Source organism: Gordionus sp. m RMFG-2023, chromosome 1 (genome assembly GCF_954871325.1).
Source record: "Gordionus sp. m RMFG-2023 chromosome 1, tfGorSpeb1-WG-v2, whole genome shotgun sequence".
NCBI lineage: Eukaryota > Metazoa > Nematomorpha > Gordioida > Chordodea > Parachordodidae > Gordionus > Gordionus sp. m RMFG-2023.
The window spans coordinates 72,270,481-72,291,001 of record NC_088775.1 but is presented as its reverse complement, the minus strand read 5'-3'; the positions used below and the strand labels follow the sequence as shown (position 1 = coordinate 72,291,001).

Below are 20,521 nucleotides of genomic sequence, written 5' to 3'. Positions count from 1 at the left end.
GCGAGGCTTCATAGTTTTGTTTAAGTATTGCTTTATTCTATTGAGAACCGAGACCGAACGTTCACATGAGTGAAAAAAAGAGGAAATGTAGACTCGCCATAATAGGAAATATAAGCTTGCTGAAACAGAAAATTTAGGCTTATGAGTTAAAAAAAAATTAAAGCATTTGGCGCTCCTCCGGCTACGCTACTGGGTTAATTTAATTAAATTGTTGGATATGATTATATATTGAGGTATGAAGTTTATGGGACCGAAAAAAATAGTGGTGTCACGTCTTTGGGGGGAGGGACTAAAGATTTTCAAGTGATACCGAATATCTGAAAATATTATAACATTAAACTGACCATCGTAATTTTCATATAAAATTTGCGAGGTTGAATGAGATATGAAGTTTACGGGCTAGAAAAAAATCGTGGCGTTACGTTTTTGGGGGGCATAAGGGACTAAAGATTTTCAAGTGATTCCGATTATCTGAAAGTATTATAACATTAAACTGACCATCGTATATATAAAATGCTACGGGACTAATGGGAATCAGCTAATTGCCAAATTGAGGTTGAATCATACATTTTGATCGTTCCTCATGATTATTGCATTACCAAACCTACAATAAGTTGGCGATCATCTGGCTTTAATTGGTCCCATTTATTATGTAGCGTTTATCAGTCAAGTGTTGATTATATTATGTCTCGGTGACATTTAAAACTCACATAGACTGTTAGTGTTGTTAAGCGGCTCGATTTTTAATAACGGCTAACCCAATATATTAGCCAAAAAATATTAGGCAAGACTGGAAAATTTGCTCATAGATGGCAGAAAGGTTTGGACCTCTATTAACAAAATTTTGAGGTTTGCATTATATTTTTTGGCTAATATATTTGGTTAGCCTTTTTTTTAAATCTAGCCGTTTAACAATACTACAGACTAATTATTCATTTATTAAAATACATTTTTGAAGTGTCGTTGAATACAAATCAGCTGGTGATACGCCATTTTAATTTCCTTTTTTTTTATTAGGCTGCGTCCAAAATGTTTTTAAAAAATCGTTAAAATTTGAAAATTTTCGCAAATTAATAACAAAACAATTTGGACACATTTAAGTTTTAACAAAATTAAAATAAAAAATTAAATATTTGAAATGCTTGATATGATTCAATTATTAGTTATTTATTATATAATATTTGGAGATACGACTACAGATATTTCAAATTTAGGTGTATATTATAATTAGAATATTAATAAATATATTATTCATTATGTAGATCAAGGACTTTTTAAAATATTTGACATTATACTTTAAAATCCTGATAAATTCCGTGAGACATTTCACATGCATGTGGAAACTTTTAATTATATTCTAACGTGAATGAAATAAAGACCCCTAAAGTCATACATAAAAACAATATTAGTATGAAGAATAGGCTTTATATAACTCTTGTGTATGATTTTTATTTTTTTAATAAATTAGCTTAATATTTTTAGATATTTGACAACAGGAATGAGTTATAGAAAAATAGCCTTATTTGCAAAAATTAGCAAATCATCAGTAGCTACTATTGTTACATTTATATGTAGATTATTATATTATTGATAATGGTGATAATTAAATATTATTTGTATAATTAATAAATACATATATGTTGTAAATAATTGTATCAATATTAAATAAACAGTTGGAAAACCTGATATAATAATTGTTTTTAATGACTTATTAGGAATATAATTTTTCCATATTAAATATAAATTATTATATATGAGTTAATATAATACAAAATTTAAATATTTTACATAAATAATTTTTTAAATTTAAATATATCTTCTATTGACAGTGCATTTGTGTGATTTAAATAAGATTGATAAAACCCCATCATATGGTGTTTATCATTGATCTTCTTCAGTTTGTTTGAATCTAAAATATCTATTTTTTATAATAATATTATTTATTATAAAATTATTTTACCTTTTAACATTACTGTTCTTTCAGATTCAATAATTTTTAATTTTTTTCTTTTAATAGATGGAATAGGAATATTTTTATTAATATTTATGGGGTTTTCATTTTCTTTATTAGAAATATCTTGATCTAGCTTTTGTTCAATAATAAATATAATAGAATATAAAATAAAATAAAATAAAATAAAATACAGAAATTATAGTATCCTCAAATGAAGCAATTTCAATATTTTGATTTCATTAAGGTATTGTGCAGCCTATTAAAATATATAATTTTATAAATAAAAAACTATTTTATATTTATGTCTTTAAATATTTTACATTTGTCTATGTCAATTTAAAACTTGACTCAGTTTTTCAACATTCTCTTTTAGATAAATTGAATTCTGAATTTTAGTCATTTTTGCACCAGAGGTTCATGTACACTCTTATGCTTTCCATAAAATTATATTCTGACACTAAAAAATATATTAATATAAAAGGCTAAAATCGTTTGGGTTAGTAAATTTATAAAAATTAACAGCAGATAGAGGAATTATTAATTGCCTTCCAAAAATTAAAAATACGTATTTTTAATTTATCTTATTTCAAATCTAGTGGGGAGTGGTCATTATAGGAGAAACAGAGCTATGTATATCCTAAACGATATAAGTCATAAACTCAGAAGAGATAAGAGGAAATTCCTTGAGGATCGTGCCACTGAGATAAGTAATTCGTTCAGTGCAAATGATTCATATAAAGCTTTTAAATTATTGAAATCCTTCACTTCTTTCAAAAAAGAGCAATTTTTTAAACTTAGTCACAACTCAAAAGAAATTACAGATCCAGAGATACAAATGAAAATATGGGTTTCACATTACTCTAAAATATTTAATAGTAATGAACCCTCCTCTACATCAAATAACCAAATAGTAATATCTCCCATTGATCAAAATCCATCTACCTCAAGTTTCTGGCCTCCAAATCTGTTAAACCTTGGACTTCCCCAATACCTTCCCGCTCAAAATTCTTATATCTCAAATCTTTTATCTAACTCTACGAACAACTTAAATTTAGAATCTCCCATTGACCAAAATTCATCTACCCCAAACTCCTGGCCTCCTCAGGTGCAATTACACTAGAACCCTCCTAAATGGCCTTCTGATCTATGCCCTCAAAACTCTTCTTCCTATAATCTCTTGCCATCAAAATTATTACATTTACCAAACCAAAGTGAGTCTTCCATTCATCATTCCATCCATTTCACCTCTGGCCCCCACAATTATTTCTCCCACAAGATAATATTACTCATAATACTACATCTTTATCTACACATTCTTCCCTCTCTACCTTATTCCAAAATACAAATAGAATCATAGACCCTATCAAGAGTGAAATAATAAATATAATAAAGAAACTAAAAAATCACAAGGCGTGTGGTCAAGATAATATTCGTAGTGAATATTTAAAAACGGACCCCATATTATCCGACGAAATACTATTCCCTATCATATCGAGAGTATGGAAGGAAGGGATCTGCTCTAGTGATTGGCTACCGGCTAACCTAATTAATTTTCCAAAAACTAAGTACCCTAAAACTCTAGAGGATTGGAGAGGAATTTCACTAAATTCTATAATATATAAGATTTTCACTAACATTATCCTAAATCGACTCAAACCTTTTATAGAACGAGATTATGTGGATTCAATAGTTTCATTTAGAAAGGGACATAATGCTCTTGAAGCTATTCTCAACTTAAAGATACAAATAGAGAAATCTATAATACGGAAAAGGCAATTAATAATTATAGCTCTTGATTTTAGGAAAGCTTTTGATACGATTATTCATGGTAGTTTATGGAAAGCATTAGAAGAAGTTAATACTCCAACTTCTTTGGTAAAAATATTAAAAAATATCTATAATGATTACTCGATACAAATTATCCATGCGGGTCATAAATCAACAAAAATACCAGTTAAGATAGGTCTGAAACAGGGATGTGTCCTTTCTCCTCTTCTTTTTAATTTTATTACAAACTATATCATAAAAAGAGTGACTAAACAATATTTAGCTCAGATTCCCATCGCGAAATTTAATATTCTTGCTTTTGCCGATGATATTTGCATTATAGGAGATTCTATATCACACCTCCAATTGCTAGTGGACATGATGACCCAAGTTGCTGATTTTTTTGGTTTAAAAATAAATATTGATAAAACAAAGTTGATGACATCAATATTCTCCCCTCCAAGCATGAATCTAACGATACAAGGGAGAAAAATAGAAGAAGTTCAACAATTAAAATATCTAGGAGTGATACTGGATAGAAAAGGAAATACTAAACTAGACCTAATAGCTAAATTAAATAAAGGCAGACTGAAATATAGATCTTTTATGAAAATATGGAGTTCGAATCAAATATCAATTCCTTTAAAGATTCGATTATTTAAAACTTTAATATTCCCCTCCTTAATCTATGGTATAGAAACTTGGAAAGATACCAAACAAGAAAGTAAAAAGATGCAAACTTTCATTAACAAATGTCTTAGATATATTACCAAAACTTTCTACCTGTATAATACTTCTAATCATAATCATTGGTCCAGATGTGACATCTATATATAGACCATGTGAATATAGGAAAATCGAAATATTAGGGCACATTCTCAGACAAGCCCCAATCAACCTAGTATATCAAGCCCTTTTTATTACCCCTTTGGAAGAATCATCTCTCAAACCTTTCCTATCCTACAAAAATAGTTGGTTTGGTAGAATAAATCGATCATTATCGGACATAGATCTATCTTGGGAATTCATAAAACGTGCTTCGTTGGATAGTAAACTTACAAAATCGCATTAAGACTTATATACGAACATTTGACGAATAATTGCTGAGAATGTAACAAGTAAAGAAGAGTAAATTAAATTTTATTTTAGTATATTATTTAAAAATACAATTTCATATATTACTTTGATATATAACAAGTAAAGATGAGTAAGTTAAGTTATTTTATTTTATTATTTAAAAATACAATTTCATATATTGCTTTGATATATATCTAAGAGTTGAAGTTATTTGAATAGGGCTATAGTAAATGAAGGCAGATTAAATTAGTGCACATTTTAAGAAAATTTCCAAATAGATTACATTACATTATGAGATTTAAGGTCTAATAGTTTAAATAGATACATATTTTTTAACTAAATAATTATAAAAATTAAATATAATTATATCTTCTAACTAAATAATTGGGAACAAATCGTAAATAAACTAAATGAAATTTAATAATCATAATAATAATAATAATTCAAGACTAACAATAAAAAAATAATTTTTTAGAAAAATAACTAATAATTTGTATTGGATGATACAGTACTACTATTTTTTTCTTTTAAAATATGCTCATAATCTTATTCCCTACGCTATTATTATTATTGGATTGGGTGAGTTCCACTCCTCTTAATAATTATACCTGGGTTACAAGGTTTGTTGGTATCCTTGAGGAAAAAATCGGCATAATTATTATGGAGGATAGGGCCTCTATAGTAATTCACGTTCGCTCATTTTGGGCAGGTCCATGACCAACGTGCTAGATAAGATAAGTATTAAAAATTGTACTTACTATTTTTTTATGAAATAAAAAAAAAAATTTTTATTCGAATTTATTTTTTTAAATTATTTTTTTTAAAAAAATTAATTTTTATTAATACCGAAAAATGAAATTGGACACCATTTTATTTTTACATTAAAATTAGTCTGTTATTTTTTTCTTCAAAATTTTTTTTTTTATTTATCTATATTTTTATGATTTTGGACGCAGCCTTATATAAATGAAACTTTGATTTAAAAAAGAAAAAAAAATTGCGTATTTGTAAAATAATGATGGTGTTCCACCTGCTGATTAATATTGATAGATATTTAAATAAATGAATCGCCAATCTAAGTATTATTATATCATTATACGAGTCGCTTTAATTTTCAAAAACTATTCTCATTCTCCAAACTGTGGAAAATATTTGTATTTTCTTTTAATAAAAATAAAATGAGCAAATGAGTTCTTTAATTTGAAAAGGCTAGCTGGCGGTCACCTAGGAGTCGAATAAAGACCCCATCGAGCCAGTCCATAGTTTAAAAACCTAGCCCATATAGTTATCCCGATTCACTTTTATTATCTAAAATTTATCCATGAAATCATTCAACTTGTAATTTTTAAGTTTTTAACCATGTGTGTATATTATATTTATTATTATATTTTATTTTAAAATATATTAAATAATTTTTTTTAAACTATCAATGAATTTTTTAGGCTAAGGCTATACCAGAACGTGCTAGCGTAACGAGCTCATTATAAGAAAAGATAGGAAGACAAAAATCGAGCGTTGCAAATATCGTTTTCATAAAGTATCTCGATCGTTTGCCAATTAAATTTTTATGGCCTGCTTAATAATTGAGAATTGATACATAATAATTTCCATGTCATAAAGGAATAGTTGTTTAGTAAGTTTTAATTTATTTTATAATGACATAAAGGGCTCATTTTTTTAAACGCTAGAACGCTCTGGTAGTTAGTAGATTACGCTGCATCTATAGTAAACGCTTTCGCTCTAGCGATGCCAAATTAATCGCTAACGAAATCATTCCTTAAAATGATAGTACCTTTTGAAATCTACGTAAACAGCTGTCGCAATTTCATTATTTCTCTCAGTATTTATAAATTATGCCTATTATTAGCTTGATTATGTAAATAACATAGCGAATCGCACTTACTATAAATGCAGTCTTATAGTGCGCACAACTTGAACGTTTCAAGGCAGCATTTCAAAACTCAATGCATTCGTTTAAATTAGGCACATTTCCGTTTTGCGTTTAAAATTATTTATTAAAAAGTAAAATATTTTACGTTTTTTTATTTTTATTTTGATGTGATAGAATATGGATACTAAATTAAAAATCAAAAATATTTATATTAAATAATACAATAATATTTTTAGCCCATGGAGTGAAGATATTACTAAGAATTTGCAGAAATGAAAGAACCTGAGGAGATTATATGGAATCAATAATATCCTCATAAAAAACATTTGTTATGGAACATTTATCGGTTATTTGTTCCAGATATAAATATATAAGATTATTAAGTATATTAATTTAATTAGCTTAGCTTTGTAATTCCTTTGTTTTGATGCCAGTAATTTATATCTTAAGAAAAAATTACAAAGACCAACTTTATAAGGAGGAAGTAGACAGGCCTTCGGTTCACAAGGCATGCATCAATATAAATATCGAGAATGAGGGATATACCGATATTTTATATAGGATCGGATCGGGCCGATATGTCATTTTTTAGAATATCGGTTATCAGCTAATATTGTAAAAATTTTCTATTCGATAAAATGGGATCTTAATTTTTAAAAAATTTATTTCAAATTTTATAATATATTTGTATGTTGCTTATAATGTAAATAGATTAATGTTATTATATAAATAAGGGATTTATCAATAAAAATATTTTATATACTTTTAGATTATGAATATAAACTATAACTGATCATTATAATATATTTAAATGATTTATGTTTTGTTATAGTTAAATTATATAGTTATATTATAAGAAGAGTAGATGTATGTAGTAATGCAAAATTGCTCTATATGAACTGATTTTTAAAAATGGCTAACTTAGTATTTTAGCCAAATAAATATTTCTTATGCCTTGAGATTTCGCTAAGAGATGTCCAAACCTTTGTGCCAGCTATGAGTAAATCTTCAGGTTTGCGTAATATTTTTCTCGATAGAATAGTGAGTTAGCCGTTTCTAAAAATCAACTCAAATGGAACGATTCTGTAACACTATATGCATTAAAAATTAAATTAGATGTTTACGAATACAAAATTAGATATGATTTCGGATCAGTTATCGGCCGATGTCAATTTAATATCGGATCGGCCTCCAAAAAGTGGTATCGATAGTGGTTAAATTTTATGCAACTAACTATTGCTGATAAACCACTAGCAATATAGATGTTATGTCAAATTCAAATGGTATTAATAGATTAATAAATATATTAGAAGAAAAGCCAAGACTTATTTTTATCTATTATTTATTAATTTTTTATTTAGATATTTTATGGGTCAGAAACTTTAAGTTTGTATAAATAATTATTGTTATCAAATTCATTTTTTCTTCATCTACTAAAGGGGAATGTTACTTCATTAATACCTACCAACAAATCAGCATTACAGTGTTGTGATGATTTAATGAAACATATTGACAATTAAATTAAAAATCATCCATATAAAATTATAATCTTTGCAAAAATAATTAAAATATAGACAAAGCATTATTGAAATTTCTTTTATTATTCCTTTTGTTATTTTAATTATTTTTGCAAAGATTATAATTTTATATGGATGGGTTTTAATTTAATCGTCAATATGTTTCATTAAATCATCACAATACTGTAGATGTATTTAGCAGTGTTGTTAAAATAGCGCGCTACGCGCTACTTTTTTCAGTAGCGGTAGCTTTAGCTGGCTACTTTTTTTAGAAAATAGCGATAGCTCGTTACTTTCAATTTTACATAATAAATACATCTAAAAATTATTAAAATATATTTTTTATTAAATCTAAATTTTAATCTTTTTATTTAATTTAATTTTGAAATTTATATATTATAAATCTAGTTATTAAAAATGTATAAGATTGTTGAAGATAGCGAAATTTCTTGGAAAATGAGAAAAATATAGATTATCCTTTCCCAAAATTCAAAAAATACTTTAATCTTGTAGAAAAAATTACTACTGGATATCGGTTTCGATGCAAGAAAATTTTGCCAACTACTGGTAGAGTCTATGCTAAAAGACATTGAGAAAAGATCAAAACTTTATTTTTTATTTTCTATTATACAATTATATAAAATGAATGATTTATTGCTTGATTAGCCATAATTTAAATTGGCTTAATTTACAACACAATCTATAATATTAATATAGTATTAATATAAAATTCAAAATTAATATATTATTAATTACCTTGTGTATAATAATTATATTTTTAAAATCTTTATTTACCATAATTTAATGCTATTTTAATATTTTTTTATAAATGAATCTAAATCTCAGATAAATTTAAATTTTGAAAATTAAAAAGGTATTCTTCTAATTTTATAATTAATACAATCGCTTTATATAAATTAGATTTCCAGATCTGTATGTTCATCCTAGTTTTGACTGAATCTAAAGGGCAACTTGATAGGATGATGGTAACTTAAAAAAATGTCATGCTTAACCACGATACTAATACTATAGCAAGATCGAAACCGCGGCTTTCCATACACGATTTTTTTGAAATAAATAATAATAATAATAAGTTGAACCTCTAGATGCTTTTATTAAATCTAAAAATACTCATTTAAATATCTTTGATGAATTTTTTCATATAAAAAGTGTGCTTATTAAATTTAATACTGCGTTGCCCTCAAGTGCTAGTGCTGAACGATTATTTAGTATGGCAAAGCTTATACTTTCTGATCGTCGCTCTAGACTTGGGGATGACAGTACCAAAATGTTATTATTAATAAAGTGCAATATTAAATTATGTACATATATGTAACAAATTATAGTCATGTTTTTATACCAATATTTTATTTGTGGAAATAAAGTTATGTAAAAAATATTTTTAAAAAAATCAAAATAGCGTAAAAAGTAGCTAATAGCTCGCTACTCATTTGATAACGATAGCGGTAGCGATAGCGCGCTACTTTTAAAAGTAGCGGCTCGTTTTGAGCCGATTTTTAAAAACGGCTAACTGAATATTTTAGCCAGAAAAATATTGCTTAAGTCTCGAGATTTTATTAATATATGTCTAAACCTTTGTTCCTTCTATGAGCAAAATCTTCAGTTTTGCGTAATATTTTTCTGGTTAAAATATTGAGTTAGCCGTTTTTAAAAATCGGCTCAAAACGAGCCGTTTAACAACACTAAACACTGGTATTTAGTAGCATTATATTCGAAGTTTCTCTTTATTAAGTTAGTCTTTGAAATTTTTTAATCTTTTCTTAAGATATAAAATACTGGATCAAAACTAGGGAATTCTAAAGCTAAGCAAATTACATTATTATACTTAACATTATATATTTATACCTGGAATAATAACCTCCAAATGTTACATTACAATAAATGTAAAAAAAACTAATCCAAAAATTATTTTTTTTCCCCAACTTTTATATCACATTTGCATATTCAATAATATTAGTTATCATGGCATAAATAATTTTATAATAATCGTTTTTTCAAATAAATTCCTCAAAATTATATATTCAAATTTTTTTTCTTTCTCCTTTTCCAATACCCCTTCCCTTAGATGCCTCCATCTAGGGAACTATCTCCACTGGATTCAACAATTTTGGAACTTCATTCTATATCGTCATGATCGGTCTCATTATTGATGGTCTTAATTTGATGCGGACAGTACGTCATCAGATGATCGCCCCCACAAGCCCAGCATTGTCTTGGTCTAGGCTGACCATAAGGAACCATTCTTGCTGTTCGAGCATACCTTCGTGGAGTATCCATTCTCATATCATTTATCCTACAAAATCTTTTATCTTGCCCAAGGCTACTTTTGTTGATAAACCGCTGACAATCTATCCATTTTAAACCTGCATCTATCATGATAAAGTATTTTTTCTATTCTAAAAAATCTATATATATCCTTTCGCAAGTTCGTTTCTGGGCATTTATCTTCCTTGTTTCTTGCTGGTACATTAGTCTTGCTGGTACATTTGATCACATTTTACATGTGTCACAACTCGTAGCTATTTCTTTTAGATGGATCAATGACCTCAACGAACTGGTTAAGGCTAGCAAGGGAATAAGCTACTAGACTATATGGAGAATTGCTAAATAATATGAGAATGGAGACTCCACGAAGGTACGATCGAACGGCAAGAATGGTTCCTTATGGTCAACCTAGACCAAAACAATGCTGGGCTTGTGAGGGCGATCACCATGAGATACTATCTGAATCAAATCATGACCGTATGAGACCATGACGATACAGAGGTTTCAAAATTGTTGAATCAAGTGGAGATGAATCAAGTTCCCTAGATTGAGGTATCTAAGGGAAGGGGTGTTTAGGAGAAAGAAAAAATTTGAATATATAATTTTGAGGAATTTATTTGAATAAACGATTATTATAAAATTATTTATGCAATGATAACTAATATTATTGAGTATGTAAATGTGATGTTATAACTTTCAACATTTTTATAGTCAGGTTGTTCTCGATTCCATATGATCTCATCAGATTCTATCATAAGGGTTTTTTTTATTTCGAATCTATCACTTCAAAATTTAAAAAAAACTATCAAAAATGCAAAGTATTTTGCTTTTTAAATTTTAAACGCAAAGCGGAAATGTGCCAAATTTAAACGAATTGATTTAAAATGCATTGCGTTTTGAAACGTTCAATTTGTGCGCACTATTAGCCTGTACATGGGCTAGATAAAAAATTGAATAATATCAGCTTTATAAATGGACATTAACAATTTATTATCCAAAAAGAAAAAGATATTAAAAAAATTATTTAAGTAATAAAAAATAATATACCCCAATAAATAAATTGGCCAAACTCTGCCATGCCACTTCTTATTTTTAAGATATCACGATTCGATATAGATAGTACAATTTTTATAATTGATCCGAATTTTGAATAATCAACAAAGAACAATCTCACAATTATATCAAAATATCTGAATTTGACTATATCCATTTAAAATTAAATAATAATTCGAAGGGAGTGTTCGCCCATTGGCTTCAATGGATATACAGAGATCTGCCTTTCGAATACCTGGTCAAAATAATGGATAGTTACTTAGTTCAAGGAAGCAAAGTTCTATATCGCATAGCTCTTGCCATACTGATTCTCTTCAAGAAAGAAGGCAAAAAGTTAGTATATTCGTCCAAGCCCGTCGCCACTTTGACAAAATCGCACCATTTTTCGGGTTAAATTTATTTTTTGTTAAAAGTTCATTTTATGTTCCGATAAATATATTGGTCAAACTGGCTAATAAATAATTCAATATTATTGGGGGAGGTGGGGAAAGAGTGACGAAAGTTAAATATTCCTTAGAACTTATTGTATAGCTGAGCAAAAATTATAATTCAAATATATGATGATTAAAAATTTTTTTCATAAGGTTTTTATATAGTATTTTATTCTTATATTTTTTATCGAATATTTGATATAACATTTTATATGGGTGTAATAAAGTGTGAAACGTTGACGAATCAACTGTTACTTTTAAATGCAAGCTCAAGCTGAGGTAAATTCAAAATTCTAGTAAATGATTCCTTTTATATTGGGATTGGAATAAGAAACCCTTTTGACGTTTTCGCTGGGTTTTCGCTGGCAAGATACAACCTATGATGAAGCCAGTTAAAACACGATCTTAAAGTTGGTGACCTTTATTCCACTAAATTCAAATTTAAAATGTTTATATGATAATTAATTAGCAAATCCAAATCTATTAATAGTATAGCAGAGAGGAATCCCGCAGGTTGTTTGCAGATTCATAAACGACAAAGAAATGGTAAGGGGTATTTTTATGAAATTGGAATTACAATAACCGTCCAGTTTACTTGCTCAACACTATTGGAACATGCCCCATTCAAGAAACGGAGAGATCAGAAAAAATTCCGGGATAAATGTTAAAAGCCCCGATATCGTTATACAACAAATCGATAGGAGTGGTGTTTATCTTATAGATGAAAATGGTATCACCTATTGATATTGCTTATTTTTGACATGATATTGATTTATTCATGGCTCGTGCATCGTAAAGATTATATATCTATGAACTTACTTGCATGGGGAATTAAATCTCATAGATTTAAAATATCAGTGCTGAAACAGATCCTATATTAAAAAAACAAATATCAGTGGAGAGCGAGTTGTGGGTAAAATGTAGACAGGGAAATAAAAACTAGACATTACAAAAGGAAATAAGGCAGGATCACGCCACTAGCTTCTAATGGAACGAAAATTGCAGTACAGGAAACCAGATTATAAATTTTTAACAAAAGTTATCTACTTGAAATGTGATATGTGGCTCTTTGTTTCACACCAAAAATAATAGTTTTACAAATTTTTATATGAGTTAATTAATTTATATTATAAGGGTATATATCATCAGATACCTGAATCCCTGAAACTAGCCAAAAAAATTAGAATCCAGATCAGGTTTTTAAATAAAAAAATAAAGCAGGCCTGAATGAGGTCGTTCTATACTTTTTCTTTAAAGTACCATTAAAAACGTTCAAAAATCTGTAATGTGAGAAAATAGGCCACTTTTAAACGCTACGTTCCTAAGAAAATTTATTTTCATAAACCAATGTTCAAAATACTATGTTATTCTAGAATTTTGACATTTTTAGATAGTCATAAAATTATATCAAAATAACTCACCTATGTTAGTTTTAATTTAAGGTTTAAATTTATTAATAAGTATAATTTTTTTTTTTTTTTTTTTTTTTTACATTTTATTATTTATTAAATTCGTGATGTATAAAACATGATAAAATATAAAATAAAAATATTATATAAAAACCGTGGTGGGACTACAAGTTCCCAAAAAACAAAAATAATTATATTTTAAAATTATGATTTGTAGGTTTTGTTTTAAGAAATAAAATTCTTTAGTTTCTGATGTAAGGGCTCTTATCTTATCCCCTATATTTTTTAAAAACTTTAAAGTTCCACTTGGCATATGTCCAAGGGAAGTGATAACAATCGGTGTAAAAATATAATTTGTGAATTTGGAATATTTCATTGTTTTTTTTTTCTCGGCTATATCAACCGGATTAGAATTTAAATTTTTTGGGAAAGAAGATACGCATGTGAAGTCCCAAATTAAGGATTTCCCTAAAGACCAAGGCACGGAAGTTAAGCCATCAGGTCTTAGGCCATCATCTAACGATAAATTTGTAGGCTCCAGGATGTTTGGTATTCGGGCCCTGGTAAGAGAACGGCTAATAGCTAAATTAATTGCTGCATGCCTTGCATGCCTGCCTTGACTATATATACAATTTAGACCATGTCTCCCTTTGGAGTCAACTAATGTTTTACATTTGATGCATGTATGTGGTTGAACAATGTTACATCCAAGTCGATGGCCTATGGCAACTCTTAATTGTTCATCTGATAAGAGGTTACCTAGGTTACGACTTGGTAATGCTTCCAACCATTCATAACCACTAGTACAGTCAGCATTCTGTAATAGTTGAATATACTCCAAAGGGGGGTTTGATGAGATTATTTTAAAAAAATTTTTAATTAAAGGTTCGAAAATAGATTGGTGTGTTAAGATCGTGGGTAAGACAGCTTCAGGTGGAGCTAAAGATACCCAGGTTGTCAAGGCTGAGTTTAAAAGGTTATCTTTAGGAGAGATAAAAGAAGATATCATGGCGTTATTCATCAAACGCGATGCCAAAAATGAGGAAAGAGATAGAAGGTTTAAAGGATATAAATCTAAACCACCCATTTTCGAGGGTAATTGTGAGAAACCCCAATTAAAATCTTCCAATTTAATATTTAAAATATTTTCTAATAAGCTTCTAAAAAATTCATGAACACGATTAATAATTTCATTATTTAAAAAAAAGGAAGAAGATCTAAAAATATGTACAATCTTTGGTAAAAATAAATATTTTTTTAAAAGAAAAAAGCTCTGGTGTGAAGGAATTTCGTTTAAAATAGTTTCAAGACCTGATAAGCCTTCGAAAAATTTTTCCACGAACACCTCACAGTTGGAAAAACTGCTTAAAGGTGAACCTAGAAGATTAATTTCACTTTTTTTGATGATTTTAAACCCTTGGACTTTGAGAGTATTTGAATTTAAAAAGCATATTTCCGATTTAGCTTTATTTAGAGTAAGGCCTATGTTTAGAGAATTCTTCTCTATATAATCTATCGCTGCAAGAATATTTTTAGAAGGTCCGCAAATGGTACCATCATCTAGATACCATATGTTTAAATCTAAATTAAAAGAGGATTTTAGACAATGAACTAGGTTATGTATACCTAAACTAAAGATCAGAGGGCCCAAAGGGTCTCCTTGTTGAATACCTTCGTCAGAAGGAATTGTATATTCCCCGAATTTGAGAGGGGTTCTACAGCCATAAGACTGTTCAATAAATCTTGCATAAACTGGGAATTTTTCATAAAAAATGTTCAAAAATGTTTTTCTGGATAAAGAATTAAAAGCATTTTTAAAATCAAGCTTACAGACTACGGCGTCTGGAGGAGGATCTTCGATATATATGCGAAGAGAGTGAGCGGCTATTTCGCATCCCCCTTTGGTACCAAAGCCTAGTTGATATGTTTGGAACATTTTTGAAGCATCAGGTTTGATGCGCTCAACGATTATCTTAGCTAAAAGTCTCCTAAAAAAAGACCCTATTGCAATTGGCCGAACTCCACCATCAGGCTTAGAAAAAGCAATTAATCTTGCGCCAAAAATAATTTGGTGAATTTGACTAGGTAAATCATTGTTCAATATATTTTCACTAAGTATTATCATTGAATTTACAAATGAATCTTGATAAGGATTTTTAGGGTTAATTAAAAATTGGAAATAAGAGGGGCGAAAACCGTCAATTCCCCCTGCAGAGAATTATCATTTCAAAATATCTTTTTAGATTATAAATTTATGTATTGATTAACCTTAGTGCTCCGATTGTAGAATTCGTTATATCAACATTAATTTGAATGAATAATATTCGTATAATTTAAAAAAAACATTATCATTCATCCATCAACTATAAAAAAATATATGATTGCTATAGTGCTAAAATTTTTGAACTACTACTAGAATAAACATAATATACTCTAAAATATTTATTATGGATTCCAAATATATTAAAAAACTTATACATTTTACATCACCCAAGTTATAATATAAATATTGCACATGCGCAAATCATGTTATATGAATAATTAATTTAGATAATTAAGCTAGGTAATCATTTTAATATAAAATAAATATAAGCAAAACGAAAGTTATTTTAGGTAATTTCCTCAAAAATATATAGCTGAGATTTTAAAAATAGCAAATTAACTCATTACAAAATTTTTTATGGAATTTTTTTTTACTATTCAGATAATATTCGTGACTAATAAAATGAAGCTATTCGAATGCGGATAATGATGTTCGGATAGTAAAAATACGAATATATTAAATCTGAAACATTCAATATCCCATTGAATAAAATTTCATTCTATTCGTAAATAATATAATATAGAAAAATATTAAATGAACTAAGTGTTTCCAATATTAAACTCTTGCTACTTTGTGGAAACTCTCTAAACATTCTAATTTTGTTTAAAATATAAATCCACGATTTATAATACAAGAATATATTGTCCTTTGCCATGGACATTACTCATGAAGTGTTTCACTGTCATAATTGAATCAACATATTATCACGGAACTCAGGCTTAGAGCTTCAATTGTCTTTATAATTAGCTATATTTTTAGTCCAAATAACACATGGAGAGTTGTATATCTCCTAATTTCGCTAAGAGTTATGGATCAATATTTTTTTGGTTCGGCGTTACAAATTAGTATCGAATGAAAGAATATCGATAAAAGATTCATTTATAAATGTAATATATATATCGGTGGATAAAATAAATCCATTTTTAATAATGATATTGGGCCAAATGTTTTATTAAATGTGATAAATTAGGTGAAGAATAATTTTTTTACCAAATTGGATCATTATTATCATTTACAATGACTCTTCATATAACTTTCTTCAGAACTTCATTCATTAGCATTGCTTACAATTTCATTTTGTCTGATTAATATTTAGCACTGAATAGATATCAAGCGAAAATCCTTCAGATAAAATAGTGAAATAAAAAAATCTAGAAGATTTGGTTGAAAAAAGGTAATTAAACAATTTTATAAAAGATAAAAATTATAAATTGCAAATATTGAAAAGTATACAAAACAAATTATATAAAAATTATAAATTTGAATGAAAATACATAACTAGAATGATAAATATAATATTTAAGAGAATATAATGTATTAGAAAATTAAAAAAAATACTTATTTTCATTTAAATTTAAAAAAAAGGGCGCGTGAAACGTAATTTTTTACAAATGCGCCAAACTATAGACTTATAAAATATATTATATGTTTACAATAAGAAATGGTATATCCATATATACTTTTACAAAATCATTTATCTATTTAATCTATTACAATAAATTGTAGCTTTTAACCAAATTAACAAAATATAATTTATATTAATACATTACACTCCACAAACATTTTAAAAAAAGAATTATTTTAATATAAATTTCAGATTGTTTTATTTTATATGATTTACTCTATAGGTTCGAGAGTGATATTCTTTAGGAGCCCTAATTAATATTATTTTAGTACATTTATAAAATATCTAATTTTTATGTTTATTTACAAACGACATAAATAAAATCAACACCTAAAAAAACGATGGAAAAAAAATAAAAATATTTTTGATGAGTTTACTAAACCAAATCTTTAAAAAAAATATATGGTATTTTAAGCGAAATTTTAAATAAAACAATTTATCTCGTGCGTGACTCAGATATAGTTATTTTTTAAGTGTATTCTTGATATCCATAGTTGATATTGAATTGTATAAAACGATAGAATAAGTATAAAAAGATAATATTTAAATTATTCAAAATTTCTTTATTTTTTATAAAAGTTTTCCGAAAAATACATTATGATTCAAAATCCTAACAAAAAAAGTATGAATCAAAATCCATAAAAATTGTATTTAAAAAAAAATATATTATTATAATAATTATTATTTTTTTTACATTAAATAATAATAATTTTTTTTCTCCAATCAGATTACAATCCATCTGATTGACATGTGAGGCTTATATATATATATATTTTATACATATTAGAACAGTTATCAATATAAATCTTAAAAATATTGTCGCATTTTTTTATAGTTTGTATTATATTTTGCTACCAGGTCTTTATCTTTGGCATACTTTTTGTTCTACTCGTAAATTCGAAGATGATAGGGCATCAATTGCTTTTAATATATTTATATTTTCCTCGCAGAATTTTCTTTGCAATTCTGGCTATCATTAAGCGTAAAATTGCTGATTATATTTGGGTTCTATTTTCTTTTACACATGTCGATACAGAAGATGTAGTTTTGTCAAAATAGGAAATATGGCTTGCCGAAACAAAATATTTAGGCATGCTAATGGAAAAAATAAGCCATGCTAAAAAAAATTATGACGTGCAGAGCACGTTTTGTCACTACACCAGCTACGCTTTTAAGAATATATCTAGAAGAAAAAATTCTTAAAAATCGATTATTTAACTATACATTTATTATTTTTTAGCTTTAGATTCTCAACAAAATAATCAAACAACCCCTCGCAATATATCGCTTTTTCATCCCCCAATTCAAAAACGCATTCCGGAAGCGGAAACGAGTACTCTGAAAACGTCTTCATCCACAGCTACCATTACACATGGTGGTTCTACTGGTAATTATACCATTAATTTGTAAAAAAAATTTAAAAAATAGGGTTTGAAAAAAAAAATCAGAAAGAGACTTTAAAAAATGAATAAAATTTTAAAGGTAAGATAGTTTCTAATGATTAGAAGAATATAATAATTAAGTGTTTATAGTAATATTTAATTATTTCTTGAAATTAAGAATTCGGTATTTGATAATAAAAAAAACATGATTTCGTTAAAAAATTTGATCCAGCTGAATTCCCTGTTAAAAAGACTCAGATCATATTTTACCGGACCAGTTTGATGAAACCCAACTATGGTCATTTCCAATCGCAAAATTTTTACTTCCAAACAGGGATGTGAACCCGGACCCTGAACCCTCGTATTTTGGCTGAACCTGAACCTGGACCCGGACCCTTTTTAAAAGTGAAGGGTTCCAGGGTTCTAGGTGTCATAAAAAATTTTAAAATAAAAATATTTTTTAAAAAAATAATATAAATTTTATGTGGAATCATTTATTATATCTTCGCGTTTTTCTTTCAATTTTCTTCCTGGACTTCCATTTTATTTAGAGATTGATATCATAAATTATTTTCCAGTGTAATAATATTTTATTATGTAAATTTATTAATGTTATAGAAATACGTTGATTATTTTGAAAGTGAATTATTTTGTAGTACAAGCAGGGTTGGGCAGTATCGCGGATATTTGTATCTTTTTTAAAATTTTGAAAAGTATCTTGTATCCAGTATCTAAAATACATATTATTTAAAAGTATTTGTATCTTAACCAACTTTGTATTCAAAAAGATACAGATACTTTAAAAAAAATTTATATTGGTTAATTTAATTTAAATAGTATTAAAATTTAAAATGATATTTTTTAAGATTTAAAAAATTTAATCAAAATTTAGATATTTTAAGATAATTTTTGATATATGACGTTGGTCGCTGTCTATTTTAAAATTATGGAAGAAGAAAATAGAATAATATGTTTATCTTCGTCTTCAGATGATTCTTCAACCGAAAATTATAACAATAACTAAGCATACTTAATGGCAAATTTTTTGAAGTACTTCAAGATTATCATAATAAAGAAATTCATTGTGACTTTGGTATTGACGAAAAAGTTATAGCAACTGTTACAGATAACGGCTCTAACTTTAAGAAAGCTTTCAAGGAGTTTGGATATTCTATGGAAGCTGTAGAGAATGACTTTGACATCAATGATGATGAATGTATAGAATTCTAAATCATTGAAAGTATTATTTAATACTTCTTTAAAATTTATTATGATATTGTAAATTTAGTAAAAAATTTTACTCAAATAAAATTATTTATTTGTTTATTTAAGGGTTTAAAGAAGCCTCAATAACATTACCTCAACACATTCGCTGTTTGTGCCATACGATAAGTCTAATTGCTACAACAGATGTCGAGAGAGCTATTAAGGATTCTCCTAACATTTCTAAAATTCATCATCCTGCAATAGCTAAATATACTAAGCTATGGAATGCAAATAATAGGCCTAAAACTGCAGAACTTATCAAAGCAGTTTTAGGAAAACAATTAGTTACACCTTGTTGCACTAGATGGAATAGTTTGTATGATAGTCTTCATAGTTTATTAAAATTTAAAGGCGAACTTCCTAAATTATGTCAAAAATTAGAATTTCCTAAATTAAGAGATATTGAAATTCAATATTTAGAAGAATATTGCAATATAATATGGCCCCATTGGCTATAGCGATTGACAAAATACAGAGTGAAATCAACTGCTATTATGGAGAATCAGCTCCAATTTTAAATGTCGTTAAAAAAAATTACAAATTTAATTCAAACCAATCTACAATTTTGCAAACCATTAGCTATTGCCATAGAAAATTATTTAAATAAAAGATTTAAAAATATATATGATTTTGATAACAATTTTAAAAGTGCATTTTTGGCAACTATTTCTCATCCCTATTTTAAAAATCGTTGGATTGATGGTGAAAAAGAAAAAAAATACCTTCAGGATTTGTTATTACATGAAGTTTTAATTGTTTT

The 20,521-nt window shown here is 27.3% G+C and overlaps 1 protein-coding gene across 2 annotated transcripts in view; it reads left to right on the top strand.

The window, feature by feature from the left end:
* The window catches only part of LOC135922347 (uncharacterized), a 49,566-nt gene that overhangs the window by 10,101 nt on the left and 18,944 nt on the right, over positions 1-20,521 (top strand). For both annotated transcript variants that reach the window (XM_065456812.1, XM_065456760.1), the window contains 2 exons: positions 11,727-11,934; positions 18,354-18,500. In XM_065456812.1, coding sequence (XP_065312884.1) covers positions 11,727-11,934; positions 18,354-18,500 — 355 coding nt within the window. The remainder of the gene's footprint in view (positions 1-11,726; positions 11,935-18,353; positions 18,501-20,521) is intronic.